The 21,005-nt window shown below is 46.3% G+C and overlaps 1 protein-coding gene across 1 annotated transcript in view; it reads left to right on the plus strand.

Moving 5' to 3' along the window:
* The first annotated feature begins 5,273 nt into the window (after window positions 1-5,273).
* The window catches only part of arsb (arylsulfatase B), a 37,342-nt gene continuing 21,610 nt past the window's right edge, over window positions 5,274-21,005 (plus strand). Inside the window, exons 1-4 of the mRNA XM_052521417.1 lie at window positions 5,274-5,790; window positions 10,058-10,244; window positions 16,688-16,878; window positions 18,645-18,852. Coding sequence (XP_052377377.1) covers window positions 5,527-5,790; window positions 10,058-10,244; window positions 16,688-16,878; window positions 18,645-18,852 — 850 coding nt within the window. The 5' untranslated portion in view covers window positions 5,274-5,526. The remainder of the gene's footprint in view (window positions 5,791-10,057; window positions 10,245-16,687; window positions 16,879-18,644; window positions 18,853-21,005) is intronic.

Below are 21,005 nucleotides of genomic sequence, written 5' to 3' on the forward strand. Positions count from 1 at the left end.
TTTGGTACATTTTGGCAAACTCCAACCTGGCTGTCGTGCCATTTACTACCTGATGCCCTGGTAACAAAAGCTGGTGTGCAATCTCCAATGTTACGGATGTCTAGAGTTTTTACTCACCCGAGTTAGAATACCTCATGATAAGCTGCAGACCATACTATATTTTTAGTAGCTGTCTTTTTACCACCACAAACCAATGTTGGCACGAAGACCGCACTCTGCGAGCAGTATAGGGCCACAAGGAAATGCACACTCAGAGGCAACATTTTTTTCTGGCCGGTGATTTTAATGCAGGAAAATTGAAATCTGTTTTACTTAATTTTTACCAGCATGTCACCTGTGCAACTAGAGACTAAAAAAAACCTCTAGATCACCTTGACTCCACACAAAGAAACGCATACAAGTTCTTTCCTCACCCTCCCTTTGGCAAATCATACCATAAATCTACCCTCCTGATCCCTGCTTACAAGCAAAAACTCAAACAGGAAGTACCAGTGATGCGCTCAATACGGAAGTGGTCCGACTAAGCGGATGCTAAGCTACAGGACTGTTTTGCACAGCGGAATGTGTTCCGGGATTCATCCGATAACATTGAGGAATTTACCACATCAGTCACCGGCTTCATTAATAAGTGCATTGACAATGTTGTTCCCACAGTGACAGCACGTACATACCACAAGTCATGGATTACAGGCTCCCTGGCATCCAGGACCTCTAGAATGTATGCACACATGACTGTAAGTCACTTTGGATAAAAGCGTCTGCTAAATGGCATATATTATTATTATTATTATTATTATACCAGGCGGTGTCAGAGAAAGGCCCCAAAAATTGTCAAAACACTCCAGCCACCCAAGTCATAGACTATTCTCTCTGCTACCTTACGGCTAGCGATACCAGTGCACCAAGTCTGGAATCAACAGGACCCTGAACAGCTTTTACCTGCAAGCCATAAGACTGATAAACAACTGCTTTAGAGCTAATCAAATGGCTATACGGACCTTCATTGACCCGTTTTTGCACTAGCTCTTGCACTGACTCTATACACACACATTGGACTACCCACACACTCATTCATACTGTACTTACACTGACATCCCAACACAGACACACACACACACACAATGCATACACATGCATACTGACGCCACAAATACACACACACAGCTGCTACTGTCTATTATCTATCCTGTTGCCTTGTCACTTTATCTATACAGTGCCTTAAACTTGTTAGGGATTAGCTCCCTCTGTGGGGATCAAATCAGTGGAAATTTCAAGAGCGCCACGTATAGTTTTTGATAAAAATCAAACTTTCATTAAAACACACGCAAGGTACTGAATTAAAGCTACACTCGTTGTGAATCTAGCCACCAAGTCAGATTTGTAAAATGCTTTTCGGTGAAAGCTTTTATCTGATAGCATGCACCCCCAAAGTACAGGAACGTCACCTAAAACGTCACCTAAAACGACAGATTTTGCGGTAGCCGGCGCTACCCAAAACGCAGAAATAAAATATAAAACATTCATTACCTTTGACGAGCTTCTTTCTTGGCACTCCTATATATCCCATAAACATCACAATTGGGTCTTTTTCCCGATTAAATCCGTCATTGTATAGCCAAAATGTCGTTTTCCTTAGACCGGTCTGATCCAGGAATATTCCCTTTTACAAGACGCAACGTCACTTTTTAAAATTACAAAAGTTGCCTATAAACTTTTACAAAACACTTCAAACTACTTTTCTAAACCAACTTTAGGTATTTCCATTTTAACAACATTTTAACAAACCTGTTGAGAGACTAAAACAGGAAAGGCCAAAACGTCATACAACCAAGGATTAAGTCTGCTAGAAATGCCAGCACTGGCGACATCGTGTGGAAGCTGTAGGCGTTTACAGGGCATCTTCATGTATTTGCAGTCGCCTTAAACAATACATTGACTGGCGGATTAATATATTTTTTGTGTTTTTGGAGAACAGTTTTTCGAGGGATTTTTACTCCTAAACACGTTATGTTATAGCCACAGACACGATTTAACCAGTTTTAGAGACTTCAGAGTGGGTTCTCCCATCTCCACAGAGGAACTCTGGAGCTCTGTCAGAGTGACCATCGGCTTCTTGGTCACATCCCTGACCAAGGCCCTTCTCCCCCGATTGATCAGTTTGGCTGGCAGCCAGCTCTAGGAAGAGTCTTGTTGGTTCCCAACTTCTTCAACTTGATGGAGGCCATTGTGTTTTTGGGGACCATCAATGCTGCAGAATTTATTTATTTTTTATTGAAAAATTGTGAAATTTGGGGAGTAAGTGGGTTAAAATCTTCTGGAAATTCACAGAGGGTGCACAGCGGGACAAAGTGCTGAATTTTGGCTATTTAGAAAGTTCTTATTTATATACACTACCGTTCAAAAGTTTGGGATCACTTAGAAATGTCCTTGTTGTTGAAAGAGAAGCTCATTATTTGTCCATTAAAATAACATAACATTTATCAGAAATACAATGTCGACATTCTTAATGTTGTAAATTACTATTGTAGCTGGAAACGACAGATTTTTAATGGAATACCTACATACATTTGGTGTACAGAGGCCCATTATCGGCAACCATCACTCCTGTGTTCCAATGACACATTGTGTTAGCTAATCCAAGTTTATCATTTTAAAAAGGCTAATTGATTATTAGAAAACCCTTTTGCAATCAGTTGTACACCGGGGCCTCCCACTCCTCTTTCTATTCTGGTTAGAGCCAGTTTGCGCTGTTCTGTGAAGGGAGCAGCACACAGCTTTGTATGAGATCTTCAGTTTCTTGGAAATTTCTCACATGGAATAGCATTAATTTCTCAGAACAACAATAGACTAACGAGTTTCAGAAGAAAGTTCTTTGTTTCTGGCCATTTTGAGCCTGTAATCGAATTCACAAATGCTGTTGCTCCAGATACTCAACTAGTCTAAAGAAGGCCAGTTTTATTGCTTCTTTAAATCAGGACAACAGTTTTCAGCTGTGCCAACATAATTGCAAAATGATTTTCTAAATGAACAATTAGCCTTTTAAAATTATAAACTTGGTTTAGCTAACACAACGTGCCATTGGAACACAGGAGTGACGGTTGCTGATAATGGGCCTCTAGATATTCCGTTTAAAAAAAAAATGTATCTAGCGTTTCCAGCTACAATAGTAATTTACAACATTGACAATGTCTACACTGTATTTCTGATCAATTTGATGTTATTTTAAATGGAGAAAAAAAAAGTGTTTTTCTTTCAAAAACAAGGACATTTCTAAGTGACCCCAAAATTTGAACAGTAGTGTATTTATTTTTAAATAGTCAATAAATCTATGTGGTGCATGTTAAAGGGCACTTCATTTCATATAACAGGCTTTTAAATTAAATACTGATGCACAATTTCTACTTCAATATCAAAGGCAAGCAAAAAGGACTCATTTTGTGGAATTATCCCAAAAATGTGAAAAGTCTATATAGAAATGCCCCTAGCCTTAACCTTAAAGCAGATTTTTCACTTTGAACGAAAACAAGGGGGTTGAACCTTGGTTTCCACTAGATAGCACATGCAAAAAGTCCAAATTGGCTATATTGTAAAAATTCATGAAAACAAATATGTGCATTTTGGTCTAAATTTAAGGTTAGTAGGGTTAGGCATAAGGTTAGCAGTGTGGTTGATGTAGGGGTTAAGGTTAGGTTTAAAATAAAATTTTTAGGAACATAAATTGTAGAAATAGGCAGGGTTTATTACTTTGTGTCTGTGGTAACTAGTCCCAACTGTTGAGCCCTGAGCCGCTTTGGGCTGGCCTTCTGGGAAAGGTGTGTCTTTATGCTAAATCCCGTCCACTCAAACGACCCTGCTGGAGCATGGCTCTGGAGATGGACACGAAGGGAAAGTCACTTGAAAGCTTAAGAGTTTTTTGAAAGGTCTTTCGGCCTGTTGTGGTGGGATGGAGTTTTGACCTGCTTGGTGACATCACCAGGCGGTAAATTACTTGAAACAGAGTTCCAAACCTCTCAGTTTCCCCCTCCCCACTCAGACCACTCCCAGAAAGTCCTACACTCTAAAAATGTGGGGTTCAACAAATAAAATAAATCAACAAGGGTTCTTCTAAGAGCATCTAAGAGCATTCTAAGAGCATTCTAAGAGCATCAAAATTATTTGAAGAACCTTAGGGTTCTTGGCACTGAACATGGCCCCCAAAAGGTTCTTCCAATAACCCCATAGGAGGTGGGGTTCATCGAGGAACCTTTGTTGGTGAGGGTTCTTGCAAGAACCTAACTGCCCAACTGAAACCTTTGGATTTGAATTTGATAGGACAGCAGGTGCAGGTACTTAACTGAAAAATGTAAAGATCTCAATTTAAAGTAAGGTTGTTCCTTCTATGATCTAAAGGGTTTCTTTGAAGAACTTATAGGGGTTCCCCCACAGTTAAATTTGAAGAACCCCTAAAGGATACGCCAGGAACCTTTTTTAGAGTGTACGAAGGTTCTGACAATAAACGTAGCATTAAGATGCTTTTGAGAAACTGGGGCCTGTTGTTTACGAAGTGTGTGACGAATACAATTTAATTTCATTTGAATAGCTCAGCCTTTCCAACATAGTGTAGCCTACAAACAGTGGTGGAAAAAGTACCCAATTGTCATACTCAAGTAAAATACGGTAAGGTTTGTTCATTGATGTTGTTTTATGATGATACCATCTATCTTTTCATATTTGTGCAAATCTTTCTAAAACAGAAAACTCAATGGATATCAATCAACAAAGAGGTAAGAATATGTAGGCTATAAGAACATGTTGAAGGCTGACTGTATTGGGTACAGATTACTGAACTGCTCACTTTTGTGTCTGTAGGTATACAGACAAGGAGGAGTTCAAAAGTAGGTCAATTGGTATGTTATGCAGATCACATTACCATCCTCCTTCCATACCTCGTCAATGACTATCCCATAGGCCTCTACATTATGGACGCCAGAGGATATATCCATTGGGCTTGGGGCTCTAATGGGAGTTTACCTCCTATTTGGATTTTTTAAAATCTGCTTTGCACTAAAACCATAATAAAAACTGAGAACAAAAAATATTGTTATTTTTGTTATTATACTGCGTATTATTATTAATAATAAAATAAGGTTATTCACTTAGGGGTTCCCCCACAGTTTTGATTTGATACTCCAGGGACCTTTTCTTTTTAGTGTGCTTGCTAGACAATACATTGAGGCGTGTGACTCATATGCCCATATAAAGACACTTACTCATGTGACCGGCAGTCATCTGATTGGTTACTGTCTAGGAAGTTAAAAATATTCAACCTGGAAGACAGCGAAACAATATTGCGCGTGCATTTCCTCATCAACACATCTTGTGATTTGTTGCTTTTTTAATTAAATAAACTACATTACCTTTCTGAATCATGCTTTCGACTGCCGTTCAGGCGTTGCAGATACTGTAGATCTGTACTGCTCTAGTACTTCCTTGTTTACATGAATAGTATAATTTCTTTCGAGGTCTTCGATTTGAGGAAGGGGGACAATGTTTCCTGTAACATTGAGTTGTATGATTGCCACTGCAATTATCTTGCTGTCATGCCCCCTGTTTTTAGAGGGTAAACAGCCGCCGCACATAGTATTCATTCTAGCTGACGACTTCGGCTGGAATGATGTTGGATACCACGGTTCAGAGATCAAGACGCCGAATCTGGACAAACTGTCGGCTAAAGGTGTCCGGCTGGAGAATTACTACGTTCAGCCTTTATGTACACCTTCCAGGAACCAATTTATGACCGGAAGATATCAGGTGAGACACCCCTGTGTGTAGGCAGTGGTGTAAAGTACTTAACTAAAAACCGTTACTCCAAAACATTCCTAAAATTAAATGTAAAAGTACTTTTTTTTTCTCCACACGTTTTCCCTGACACCCAAAAGTAGGCTTACACGTTACATTTGGAATGCTTAACAGAACAGCAAAATGGTCCATTTCACGCACTTATGAAGAGAACATCCCTGGTCATCCCTACTGCCTCTGGTGGACGCAAACGCGTCGTTTGTAAATTATGTCTGTGTTGGGAGTGTGCCCCTGCCTGTCCGTAAATAAAAATGCACTTACTTGAGACATTTTATATTAAAGTATATTTTATTTTACTTGAGTATGACAATTGGGTACTTTTTCCACCACTGTTTGTAGGCTACACTATGTTGGAAAGGCTGAGCTATTCAAATAAAATAAAATTGTATTCGTCACACACTTCGTAAACAACAGGCCCCAGTTTCTCAAAAGCATCTTAATGCTACGTTTATTGTTAGAACCTTCGTACACTCTAAAAAAGGTTCCTGGCGTATCCTTTAGGGGTTCTTCAAATTGAACTGTGGGGGAACTCCGATAAGTTCTTCAAAGAAACCCTTTTAATGGATCATCAAATGACCTTTTGAGGTACATTTTTGAACTCTCCTCCCCTCCCCTGATTATTAACAATACACACAACAACAATAACACTATATTTTAGTTCTCAGTGTTTTATTACGATTTTAGTGGCAAAGCAGAATTTAAAAATCCAAATATGAGGTAAACTCCCAGCAGAACCCCAAGTCCGATGGATATATCCTCTGGGGTGTTGACGTTCTCAGTATCCATAGTCAGAATGATCTTCCAGTGCATGGTGATCAAACAGGTCTCCTGTTATATTCATCAGAGGTGTAGGGAGGGTGAAGTCTGTGAATCCAAAAATAGTAATTATACAGATGATTAACAAAACACGCACACGACAGAATTCATACCTTGGTTTTTTTTGGTAAATGTGAATTAAAAAAAACTTTTTGATAATGGTTTTCATACATATACTATGTCCATAATGTAGAGGCCTATGGGATATTCATTGACAAATTAAGGGAGGTGGATGGTAATGTGATCTGCATAACATACCAATTGACATACCTTTTGTATGTCTACTTGTCTGTATACCTGCAGACACAAAGGTGAGCAGTTCAGTCATCTGCACCCAATACAGCCAGCCTTCAACGTGTTCTTATAGCCTACATATTCTTACCTCTTTGTTGATTGATATCCATTGAGTTGTGTCCATTTTCTGTTTTAGAAAGATCTGCACAAATATGAAAAGATGGATGGTATCATCACAAAACAATATCAATTTAGATCATAGAAGGAACAACCTTACTTTAAATTGAGGAGATCTTTTACATTTTTCAGTTAAGTACCTGCACCTGCTGTCCTATCAAATTCAAATCCAAAGGTTTCAGTCTGGCAGTTAGGTTCCTGCAAGAACCCTCACCAACAAAGGTTCCTCGATGAACCCCACCTCCTATGGGATTCTTGGAAGAACCTTTTCAGTGCCAAGAACCCTAAGGTTCTTCGAAGACCTGAGGATCTTAGAAGAACCCTTGTTGAACCCCTCATTTTTGTTGAGTGTCGGAGCATTGTTACATCTCTGAGCTGTTTCCCAAAACCATCCTTACGCCTCAATCACACCGACAGTGTTATTGCGTTTTGGTCAACCAGAAGTACATTAACTTCCAATGGAACGCCGCGTTTGCCTTGCAGCATTGCCTTGCAGCACAGTTGCAGTGCGTTCTGTGTGGCGAAAACATTGGATTTATCGAACGTATCCATCAAACTGTATGCGTATCTCCCTGGCGTATTGCAACATTTATGCAAGAGCATACAGTACAATTTTGGACTCACCTTGTGCTGTGCTCACTTGAACTGGAAGGTGGTGCGGCTGTCCTTTGGTGGGCAAACTTTTTTTCATCAAAGTCTGTCATTCTCTGGATTTAGGGTGCTTTCAAGACAACTGGGAACTCTGGAAGAAAAACCAGGTTGAATCACGACGACGTCAGTGATCTCAGGTCGAAGCTCTACAAAGAGGCCCGGGTTCTGGATTTACAATTCTGAGTTGAGTGACCGTTCAAAACATATCTTCCCAGTCGGAGCTCATTTTACCCGAGTTCCCAGTTGTCTTGAACTCACTGAAGTCAGATTTCCCAGTTCAGAGTTTCCAGTTGTTTTGAGCGCGGCACAAATCATTCTTCATTAACAGCATGGCCAATGTTGAATGTTTATCATTTTAAGCTTGGAAAAGAGTCCCTTAAACCCAGACTTGGGACCACACAGACACTCCACTGAATAGCAGGCTAGTGATTGCTTTTCAGTGCTTGCAGTTAGCCACGGATTCCTTCCAAACCACTCATTGTTGACTTTGCGATTTCCAACTTGTTGTGTAATGTTTGATTCCAATGGCCGATGAGCAACGATACATTTTATCTACGATTTCTCTTCTTCTGACAAGGATTAAAAATAATTTGCCAGGAGATGTCTGCTAGCTAAGATTTTGAAAGTATGATGTTGACATGATCAATCCAATCAAAGCTACTGTAAATATGACGTGATTTGACGTTATTTTACATTGAGCCTTCTTGGATGGGCACTTTAATGTAACTCTATGGCAGCGCCCAGGGGGCTTGAATTTTCGAGCTCTACCGTTAAGACTCGGTGGTGACGTAGTGTCCCCATGAGTGACAGAGCGCTGAGCCAATCACGGCACAACTAGAGAACATTACCAACACCTACGCTCCGTATTTTCCGCTGGCTGCCCCACCCACACAGAAAGAACTAGGCTGAAACACCTACCTTTTGCAGCTGCCTTACTCAAGACTGATATGTGACACGTATTAATGCCAAAATAACATGCAAAACAGGGCTAAAAATGTGTGGCTCAAAACAGGTGCCCTGAATGACAGGATGCCACTGGTTAAGGAAGGATCACATGATTTTATCTGGATCATCAGGGGGGATCGGCCAATGAATTCTACTCGCTGCAAACATTTCATAACTGCAGGTGGCAGTAAATCTCCAACCTTTATACCTTTATAACCAGTGATGGAGAAAGCACCCAATTGTCATACTTGAGGAAAATGGCTTGAAATACTATTTGGTTTAAAATGTACGTTAGTATCAAAAGTAAATGCAATTGCTCAAATACTTAAGTGTCAAAAGTAAAAGTATAAATGTTTTCAAATTCCTTATATTAAGCAAACCGACGGCACCATTTTCTTGTTTTTCTATTTTGCGTATAGCCAGGAGCACACTCGAACATCATTTACATAAGAAGCATGTGTGTTTAGTGAGTCCGCCAGATCAGAGGCAGTAGGGATGACCAGGGATGTTCTCTGTTTAGTGAGTCCGCCAGATCAGAGGCAGTAGGGATGACCAGGGATGTTCTCTGTTTAGTGAGTCCGCCAGATCAGAGGCAGTAGGGATGACCAGGGATGTTCTCTGTTTAGTGAGTCCACCAGATTAGAGGCAGTAGGGATGACCAGGGATGTTCTGTGTTGAGTGAGTCCTCCAGATCAGAGGCAGTAGGGATGACCAGGGATGTTCTCTGTTTAGTGAGTCCACCAGATTAGAGGCAGTAGGGATGACCAGGGATGTTCTCTGTTTAGTGAGTCCTCCAGATCAGAGGCAGTAGGGATGACCAGGGATGTTCTGTGTTGAGTGAGTCCACCAGATCAGAGGCAGTAGAGATGACCAGGGATGTTCTGTGTTTAGTGAGTCCGCCAGATCAGAGGCAGTAGGGATGACCAGGGATGTTCTCTGTTTAGTGAGTCTGCCAGATCAGAGGCAGTAGGGATGACCAGGGATGTTCTGTGTTTAGTGAGTCCGCCAGATCAGAGGCAGTAGGGATGACCAGGGATGTTCTCTTGATAAGTGAGTGAATTGGACCATTTCCTGTCCTGCTAAGCGTTCAAAATGTAACAAGTACTTTTGGGTTTCAGGGAAAATGTATGGAGTAAAAAGTACATTTATTTTCTTTAGGAATGTAGTGAAGTATGTTACCCCAAAAAACGACTTAAGTAGTACTTTAAAGTATTTTTTACCTACGCCACTGCAAACAACAAGTTTGTTTGCTAACTCTTACAAGTAGTAAAATAATAAAATTGACTATTTCAAAATGGAGTTGGCCTCAATGGCACTGCCAAGCTCTCGCAGACGCCATAATAGAACAGACACAATAATGTGATGTCTATCTAAGCCTGTGGCTTTGAATTGTCAGATCCACACAGGCATGCAGCACCAGATCATCTGGCCATGTCAGCCCTACTGTGTCCCTCTGGATGAGAAGCTGCTGCCACAGCTGATGAGAGAGACAGGCTATGCCACCCACATGGTGGGAAAGTGGCACCTGGGCATGTACCGCAAAGACTGCCTGCCAACACGCAGAGGGTTCGACTCCTATTTCGGTAGGTCGTCAGCTCACACACGCACACACACACACAGACACACACAGACACACAGACACAGACAGACCATGTTGCCTCTCTTAGGTATGCTACTGGGAATAAGAAACACACGGTAGGTCGTCAGCTCACACACAGACACAGACAGACACAGACAGACACAGACACACACACAGACACACACAGACACAGACAGACAGATACACACACACAGACACACACAGATACAGACAGACCATGTTGCCTCTCGTAGGTATGCTACTGGGAATAAGAAACACACGGTAGGTCATCAGCTCACACACAGACACAGACAGACACAGACACACACAGACACAGACAGACAGACACAGACACACACACAGACACACACAGATACAGACAGACACAGACAGACCATGTTGCCTCTCGTAGGTATGCTACTGGGAATAAGAAACACACGGTAGGTCGTCAGCTCACACACAGACACAGACAGACACACAGACAGACACAGACAGACACAGACAGACACATACACACACACAGACACACACAGATACAGACAGACCATGTTGCCTCTCGTAGGTATGCTACTGGGAATAAGAAACACACGGTAGGTCATCAGCTCACACACAGACACAGACAGACACAGACACACACAGACACAGACAGACAGACACAGACACACACACAGACACACACAGATACAGACAGACACAGACAGACCATGTTGCCTCTCGTAGGTATGCTACTGGGAATAAGAAACACACGGTAGGTCGTCAGCTCACACACAGACACAGACAGACACACACAGATACAGACAGACACAGACAGACACACACAGACAGACACAGACAGACACACGCAGACACACACAGACAGACACACACAGACACAGACAGACACACAGAGACACACAGACAGACACAGACAGACACACACAGACACACACAGACAGACACACATAGACACAGACAGACCATGTTGCCTCTCGTAGGTATGCTACTGGGAATAAGAAACACACGGTAGGTCGTCAGCTCACACAGACAGACACACACAGACAGACACACACAGACAGACACACACAGACAGACACACACAGACAGACAGACACAGACACACACAGACAGACACAGACAGACACAGACAGACACACACAGACACACACAGACAGACACACACAGACACAGACAGACACACACAGACACAGACAGACACACACAGACAGAGACACACAGACACAGACAGACAGACACAGACACACACAGACACAGACAGACACACACAGACAGACACAGACAGACACAGACAGACACACACAGACAGACACACACAGACACAGACAGACACAGACAGACACAGACAGACACACACAGACAGACACAGACAGAGACACACAGACAGACACAGACAGACACACACAGACACACACAGACAGACACACACAGACACACACAGACACACACACACAGACACAGACAGACCATGTTGCCTCTCTTAGGTATGCTACTGGGAATAAGAAACACCGGTAGGTCGTCAGCTCACACAGACACAGACAGACACAGACACAGACAGACCATGTTGCCTCTCGTAGGTATGCTACTGGGAATAAGAAACACCGACAGGTCAGACAGCTCACACAGACACAGACACACACAGACACAGACACAGACAGACCATGTTGCCTCTCTTAGGTATGCTACTGGGAATAAGAAACACCGACAGGACAGACAGACACACAGACACAGACAGACACAGACACACACAGACACAGACAGACCATGTTGCCTCTCGTAGGTATGCTACTGGGAATAAGAAACACCGGTAGGTCGTCAGCTCACACAGACACACACAGACACAGACAGACCATGTTGCCTCTCGTAGGTATGCTACTGGGAATAAGAAACACCGGTAGGTCAGACAGACAGCTCACACAGACACAGACACACACAGACAGACCATGTTGCCAGACAGGTATGCTACTGGGAATAAGAAACACCAGGTCAGACAGCTCACACAGACACAGACACACACAGACACAGACAGACCAGTTGCCTCTCGACAGGTATGCTACTGGGAATAAGAAACACCACAGGACAGACAGCACACACAGACACAGACAGACACAGACAGACACAGACAGACCATGTTGCCTCTCGTAGGTATGCTACTGGGAATAAGAAACACAGTAGGTCACAGACACACAGACACAGACACACACAGACACAGACAGACACAGACAGACCATGTTGCCTCTCGAGGTATGCTACTGGGAATAAGAAACACCAGACAGGACAGTCAGCTCACACAGACACAGACACACACAGACACAGACAGACCATGTTGCCAGACGTAGGTATGCTACTGGGAATAAGAAACACCGGTAGGTCGTCAGCTCACACAGACACAGACAGACACAGACACAGACAGACCATGTTGCCTCACAGGTATGCTACTGGGAATAAGAAACACCGACAGGTCGTCAGCAGACACAGACACAGACACACACAGACACAGACACAGACAGACCATGTTGCCTCTCTTAGGTATGCTACTGGGAATAAGAAACACCAGGTCGTCAGCTCACACAGACACAGACAGACAGACAGACACACACAGACAGACACACACAGACAGACAGACACAGACACACACAGACAGACACAGACAGACACAGACAGACACACACAGACACACACAGACAGACACACACAGACACAGACAGACACACACAGACACAGACAGACACACACAGACAGAGACACACAGACACAGACAGACAGACACAGACACACACAGACACAGACAGACACACACAGACAGACACAGACAGACACACGCAGACACACACAGACAGACACACACAGACACAGACAGACACACACAGACACAGACAGACACAGACACAGACAGAGACACACAGACAGACACAGACAGACACACACAGACACACACAGACAGACACACACAGACACACACAGACACACACAGACACAGACACAGACAGACCATGTTGCCTCTCTTAGGTATGCTACTGGGAATAAGAAACACCGGTAGGTCAGTCAGCTCACACAGACACAGACAGACACAGACACAGACAGACCATGTTGCCTCTCGTAGGTATGCTACTGGGAATAAGAAACACCAGGTCGTCAGCTCACACAGACACAGACAGACACAGACACACACAGACACAGACAGACCATGTTGCCTCTCGTAGGTATGCTACTGGGAATAAGAAACACCGGTAGGTCAGTCAGCTCACACAGACACACACAGACACAGACAGACCATGTTGCCTCTCGTAGGTATGCTACTGGGAATAAGAAACACCGGTAGGTCAGTCAGCTCACACAGACACAGACACACACAGACAGACCATGTTGCCTCTCGTAGGTATGCTACTGGGAATAAGAAACACCGGTAGGTCGTCAGCTCACACAGACACAGACACACACAGACACAGACAGACCATGTTGCCTCTCGTAGGTATGCTACTGGGAATAAGAAACACCGGTAGGTCGTCAGCTCACACAGACACAGACAGACACAGACAGACACAGACAGACCATGTTGCCTCTCGTAGGTATGCTACTGGGAATAAGAAACACCGGTAGGTCGTCAGCTCACACAGACACAGACACACACAGACACAGACACAGACAGACCATGTTGCCTCTCGTAGGTATGCTACTGGGAATAAGAAACACCGGTAGGTCGTCAGCTCACACAGACACAGACACACACAGACACAGACAGACCATGTTGCCTCTCGTAGGTATGCTACTGGGAATAAGAAACACCGGTAGGTCGTCAGCTCACACAGACACAGACAGACACAGACACAGACAGACCATGTTGCCTCTCGTAGGTATGCTACTGGGAATAAGAAACACCGGTAGGTCGTCAGCTCACACAGACACAGACACACACAGACACAGACACAGACAGACCATGTTGCCTCTCTTAGGTATGCTACTGGGAATAAGAAACACCGACAGGTCAGTCAGCTCACACAGACACAGACAGACACAGACACACACAGACAGACAGACACAGACAGACACACACAGACACACACAGACAGACACAGACAGACACAGACAGACACACACAGACACACACAGACAGACACACACAGACACAGACAGACACACACAGACACAGACAGACACACACAGACAGAGACACACAGACACAGACAGACAGACACAGACACACACAGACACAGACAGACACACACAGACAGACACAGACAGACACACGCAGACACACACAGACAGACACACACAGACACAGACAGACACACACAGACACAGACAGACACACACAGACAGACACAGACAGAGACACACAGACAGACACAGACAGACACACACAGACACACACAGACACACACAGACAGACACACACAGACACACACAGACACAGACACAGACAGACCATGTTGCCTCTCTTAGGTATGCTACTGGGAATAAGAAACACCGGTAGGTCGTCAGCTCACACAGACACAGACAGACACAGACACAGACAGACCATGTTGCCTCTCGTAGGTATGCTACTGGGAATAAGAAACACCGGTAGGTCGTCAGCTCACACAGACACAGACACACACAGACACAGACACAGACAGACCATGTTGCCTCTCTTAGGTATGCTACTGGGAATAAGAAACACCGGTAGGTCGTCAGCTCACACAGACACAGACACACACAGACACAGACAGACCATGTTGCCTCTCGTAGGTATGCTACTGGGAATAAGAAACACCGGTAGGTCGTCAGCTCACACAGACACAGACACACACAGACACAGACAGACCATGTTGCCTCTCGTAGGTATGCTACTGGGAATAAGAAACACCGGTAGGTCGTCAGCTCACACAGACACAGACACACACAGACAGACCATGTTGCCTCTCGTAGGTATGCTACTGGGAATAAGAAACACCGGTAGGTCGTCAGCTCACACAGACACAGACACACACAGACACAGACAGACCATGTTGCCTCTCGTAGGTATGCTACTGGGAATAAGAAACACCGGTAGGTCGTCAGCTCACACAGACACAGACAGACACAGACAGACACAGACAGACCATGTTGCCTCTCGTAGGTATGCTACTGGGAATAAGAAACACCGGTAGGTCGTCAGCTCACACAGACACAGACACACACAGACACAGACAGACACAGACAGACCATGTTGCCTCTCGTAGGTATGCTACTGGGAATAAGAAACACCGGTAGGTCGTCAGCTCACACAGACACAGACACACACAGACACAGACAGACCATGTTGCCTCTCGTAGGTATGCTACTGGGAATAAGAAACACCGGTAGGTCGTCAGCTCACACAGACACAGACACACACAGACACAGACAGACACAGACAGACCATGTTGCCTCTCGTAGGTATGCTACTGGGAATAAGAAACACCGGTAGGTCGTCAGCTCACACAGACACAGACACACACAGACACAGACACAGACAGACACAGACAGACCATGTTGCCTCTCGTAGGTATGCTACTGGGAATAAGAAACACCGGTAGGTCGTCAGCTCACACAGACACAGACACACACAGACACAGACAGACCATGTTGCCTCTCGTAGGTATGCTACTGGGAATAAGAAACACCGGTAGGTCGTCAGCTCACACAGACACAGACACACACAGACACAGACAGACCATGTTGCCTCTCGTAGGTATGCTACTGGGAATAAGAAACACCGGTAGGTCGTCAGCTCACACAGACACAGACACACACAGACACAGACAGACACAGACAGACCATGTTGCCTCTCGTAGGTATGCTACTGGGAATAAGAAACACCGGTAGGTCGTCAGCTCACACAGACACAGACACACACAGACACAGACACAGACAGACACAGACAGACCATGTTGCCTCTCGTAGGTATGCTACTGGGAATAAGAAACACCGGTAGGTCGTCAGCTCACACAGACACAGACACACACAGACACAGACACAGACAGACACAGACAGACCATGTTGCCTCTCGTAGGTACGCTACTGGGAATAAGAAACACCGGTAGGTCGTCAGCTCACACAGACACAGACACAGACAGACACAGACAGACACAGACACAGACAGACCATGTTGCCTCTCGTAGGTATGCTACTGGGAATAAGAAACAATGATTCTTGCGCACACGTTCACTTTTGCACACGGTCGTGTGAGCCGTCCTCCATTTCACTTCACTTACATCTCATGATCGGTTATGTCTTCATCAGGATGTGGCTCGCCACACGTCTGTGTGTAACATCAGATTCACACCATTGCACACTTGAAAGCACTGCGAACAGTTCAGGTACATCAAGATTGAACCATGTACTCAATATAGGGTATTTATTGTCTTACATTATTTCAGATATTGGACTAAACCTGTCTGTTCCACTTTTGTCCCCCTCTCCCCCCTGTGTCTGTCACTCCGTCCCCATCAGGCTATTTGACAGGCAGTGAGGACTACTTCAGTCACCAGCGCTGCAGTCATGTCCCTCTCCTGAACGTGACCCGCTGTGCCCTGGACCTGAGAGAGGGGGAGGAGGTTGCTACGGGATACACAGGGACCTACTCCACTCAGCTGTTTACTGACCGGGTTACCAGCATCATCGCTAAACACAACTCCAAAAAGGTACCGGTACACACACACACACACACGCATGCCCACACACTCTTTCTGTCCTTCTTCCTCTGTGTAGCCTTGAAAAATGAAGCGAGACTCGAATAATGTTCATGGCCGGTGTGTGTTCTCCTGCCCTGTCTTGTCCTGTCCTGCCCTGTCCTGTCCTGTCCTCTCCTGCCCTGTCCTAACCTCTCCTGCCCTGTCCTGCCCTGTCCTGTCCTCTCCTGCCCTGTCCTGCCCTGTCCTGCCCTGCCCTGTCCTGCCCTGTCCTGTCCTGCCCTGTCCTGTCCTGTCCTGCCCTGTCCTGTCCTGTCCTGCCCTGTCCTGTCCTCTCCTGCCCTGTCCTGTCCTGTCCTCTCCTGCCCTGTCCTGCCCTGTCCTGTCCTATCCTGTCCTGCCCTGTCCTGTCCTATCCTGTCCTGTCCTATCCTCTCCTGCCCTGTCCTATCCTCTCCTGCCCTGTCCTGCCCTGTCCTGTCCTCTCCTGCCCTGCCCTGCCCTGCCCTGCCCTGCCCTGTCCTGCCCTGCCCTGTCCTGCCCTGTCCTGCCCTGTCCTGCCCTGTCCTCTCCTGCCCTGCCCTGTCCTATCCTCTCCTGCCCTGTCCTGTCCTGCCCTGTCCTGTCCTGTCCTGTCCTGCCCTGTCCTGTCCTATCCTGCCCTGTCCTGTCCTATCCTCTCCTGCCCTGTCCTGTCCTGTCCTGCCCTATCCTCTCCTGCCCTGTCCTGTCCTATCCTCTCCTGTCCTGTCCTCTCCTGCCCTGTCCTGTCCTATCCTCTCCTCTCCTGCCCTGTCCTGTCCTGTCCTGTCCTATCCTCTCCTGCCCTGTCCTATCCTCTCCTGCCCTGTCCTGTCCTATCCTCTCCTGTCCTGTCCTCTCCTGCCCTGTCCTGTCCTATCCTCTCCTCCCCTGTCCTGTCCTGTCCTATCCTCTCCTGCCCTGTCCTGCCCTGTCCTATCCTGTCCTGTCCTGTCCTCTCCTGCCCTGTCCTGTCCTCTCCTGCCCTGTCCTGTCCTCTCCTGTCCTGTCCTGTCCTCTCCTGCCCTGTCCTGTCCTCTCCTGCCCTGTCCTGTCCTCTCCTGTCCTGTCCTCTCCTGCCCTGTCCTGTCCTATCCTCTCCTGCCCTGTCCTGTCCTCTCCTGCCCTGTCCTATCCTCTCCTGCCCTGTCCTGTCCTATCCTCTCCTGCCCTGTCCTGTCCTATCCTCTCCTGCCCTGTCCTGTCCTGTCCTGTCCTCTCCTGCCCTGTCCTGTCCTCTCCTGCCCTGTCCTGTCCTCTCCTGCCCCGTCTTGTCCTGTCCTCTCCTGCCCTGTCCTGTCCTATCCTCTCCTGCCCTGTCCTGTCCTGTCCTCTCCTCTCCTGCCCTGTCCTGTCCTCTCCTGCCCCGTCTTGTCCTGTCCTCTCCTGCCCTGTCCTGTCCTCTCCTGCCCTGTCCTGTCCTCTCCTGCCCTGTCCTATCCTCTCCTGCCCCGTCTTGTCCTGTCCTCTCCTGTCCTGTCCTGTCCTCTCCTGCCCTGTCCTGTCCTCTCCTCTCCTGCCCTGTCCTGTCCTCTCCTGCCCTGTCCTGTCCTCTCCTGCCCTGTCCTGTCCTCTCCTGTCCTCTCCTGCCCTGTCCTGCCCTGTCCTGTCCTATCCTGTCCTGTCCTGTCCTGTCCTCTCCTGTCCTGTCCTGTCCTGTCCTCTCCTGTCCTGTCCTGTCCTGTCCTATCCTCTCCTGTCCTATCCTCTCCTCTCCTGTCCTGTCCTGTCCTCTCCTGTCCTGTCCTGTCTTGCAGCCCCTCTTCCTCTACGTGGCTCTTCAAGCGGTCCACGCCCCTCTACAAGTTCCAGAGCGCTACGTCGCCCCCTACAGTTTCATAAAGGACCCAAACCGCAGGCTGTATGCTGGTATGGTGTCCGCCATGGACGAGGCTGTGGGCAACATTACGCTGGCACTGCAGGAGACCGGCCTCTGGGACAACACTGTACTGGTCTTCTCTACAGGTACATAACAAGAGCTTGTCTGCCTCATATCCTGTGAATGAATGTTTATAGGTCTGCTGTCGTCTCACTTATTCTGGCCCTCTCTCTTTCCCCATAGACAGTAACATGTTACTGGGGTGTGAGGTGTTATTCTGGCCCTCTCTCTTTCCCCATAGACAGTAACATGTTACTGGGGTGTGAGGTGTTATTCTGGCCCTCTCTCTTTCCCCATAGACAGTAACATGTTACTGGGGTGTGGGGTGTTATTCTGGCCCTCTCTCTTTCCCCATAGACAGTAACATGTTACTGGGGTGTGAGGTGTTATTCTGGCCCTCTCTCTTTCCCCATAGACAGTAACATGTTACTGGGGTGTGAGGTGTTAATCTGGCCCTCTCTCTTTCCCCATAGACAGTAACATGTTGCTGGGGTGTGAGGTGTTATTCTGGCCCTCTCTCTTTCCCCATAGACAGTAGTAACATGTTACTGGGGTGTGAGGTGTTAATCTGGCCCTCTCTCTTTCCCCATAGACAGTAACATGTTGCTGGGGTGTGAGGTGTTATTCTGGCCCTCTCTCTTTCCCCATAGACAGTAACATGTTACTGGGGTGTGAGGTGTTATTCTGGCCCTCTCTCTTTCCCCATAGACAGTAACATGTTACTGGGGTGTGAGGTGTTAATCTGGCCCTCTCTCTTTCCCCATAGACAGTAACATGTTACTGGGGTGTGAGGTGTTATTCTGGCCCTCTCTCTTTCCCCATAGACAGTAACATGTTACTGGGGTGTGAGGTGTTATTCTGGCCCTCTCTCTTTCCCCATAGACAGTAACATGTTACTGGGGTGTGAGGTGTTATTCTGGCCCTCTCTCTTTCCCCATAGACAGTAACATGTTACTGGGGTGTGAGGTGTTATTCTGGCCCTCTCTCTTTCCCCATCGACAGTAACATGTTACTGGGGTGTGAGGTGTTAATCTGGCCCCCTCTCTTTCCCCATAGACAGTAACATGTTACTGGGGTGTGAGGTGTTAATCTGGCCCTCTCTCTTTCCCCATAGACAGTAACATGTTACTGGGGTGTGAGGTGTTATTCTGGCCCTCTCTCTTTCCCCATAGACAGTAACATGTTACTGGGGTGTGAGGTGTTATTCTGGCCCTCTCTCTTTCCCCATAGACAGTAACATGTTACTGGGGTGTGAGGTGTTATTCTGGCCCTCTCTCTTTCCCCATAGACAGTAACATGTTACTGGGGTGTGAGGTGTTATTCTGGCCCTCTCTCTTTCCCCATAGACAGTAACATGTTACTGGGGTGTGGGGTGTTATTCTGGCCCTCTCTCTTTCCCCATCGACAGTAACATGTTACTGGGGTGTGGGGTGTTATTCTGGCCCTCTCTCTTTCCCCATAGACAGTAACATGTTACTGGGGTGTGAGGTGTTAATCTGGCCCTCTCTCTTTCCCCATAGACAGTAACATGTTACTGGGGTGTGAGGTGTTATTCTGGCCCTCTCTCTTTCCCCATAGACAGTAACATGTTACTGGGGTGTGAGGTGTTATTCTGGCCCTCTCTCTTTCCCCATAGACAGTAGTAACATGTTACTGGGGTGTGAGGTGTTATTCTGGCCCTCTCTCTTTCCCCATAGACAGTAACATGTTACTGGGGTGTGAGGTGTTATTCTGGCCCTCTCTCTTTCCCCATAGACAGTAACATGTTACTGGGGTGTGAGGTGTTATTCTGGCCCTCTCTCTTTCCCCATAGACAGTAACATGTTACTGGGGTGTGAGGTGTTATTCTGGCCCTCTCTCTTTCCCCATAGACAGTAGTAACATGTTACTGGGGTGTGAGGTGTTATTCTGGCCCTCTCTCTTTCCCCATAGACAGTAACATGTTACTGGGGTGTGAGGTGTTATTCTGGCCCTCTCTCTTTCCCCATAGACAGTAACATGTTACTAGGGTGTGAGGTGTTAATCTGGCCCTCTCTCTTTCCCCATAGACAGTAACATGTTACTAGGGTGTGAGGTGTTAATCTGGCCCTCTCTCTTTCCCCATAGACAGTAACATGTTGCTGGGGTGTGAGGTGTTATTCTGGCCCTCTCTCTTTCCCCATAGACAGTAACATGTTACTGGGGTGTGAGATGTTAATCTGGCCCTCTCTCTTTCCCCATAGACAGTAACATGTTACTG

The sequence above is a fragment of the Oncorhynchus keta genome, chromosome 6 (assembly GCF_023373465.1).
Source record: "Oncorhynchus keta strain PuntledgeMale-10-30-2019 chromosome 6, Oket_V2, whole genome shotgun sequence".
NCBI classification, from domain to species: Eukaryota; Metazoa; Chordata; class Actinopteri; order Salmoniformes; family Salmonidae; genus Oncorhynchus; species Oncorhynchus keta.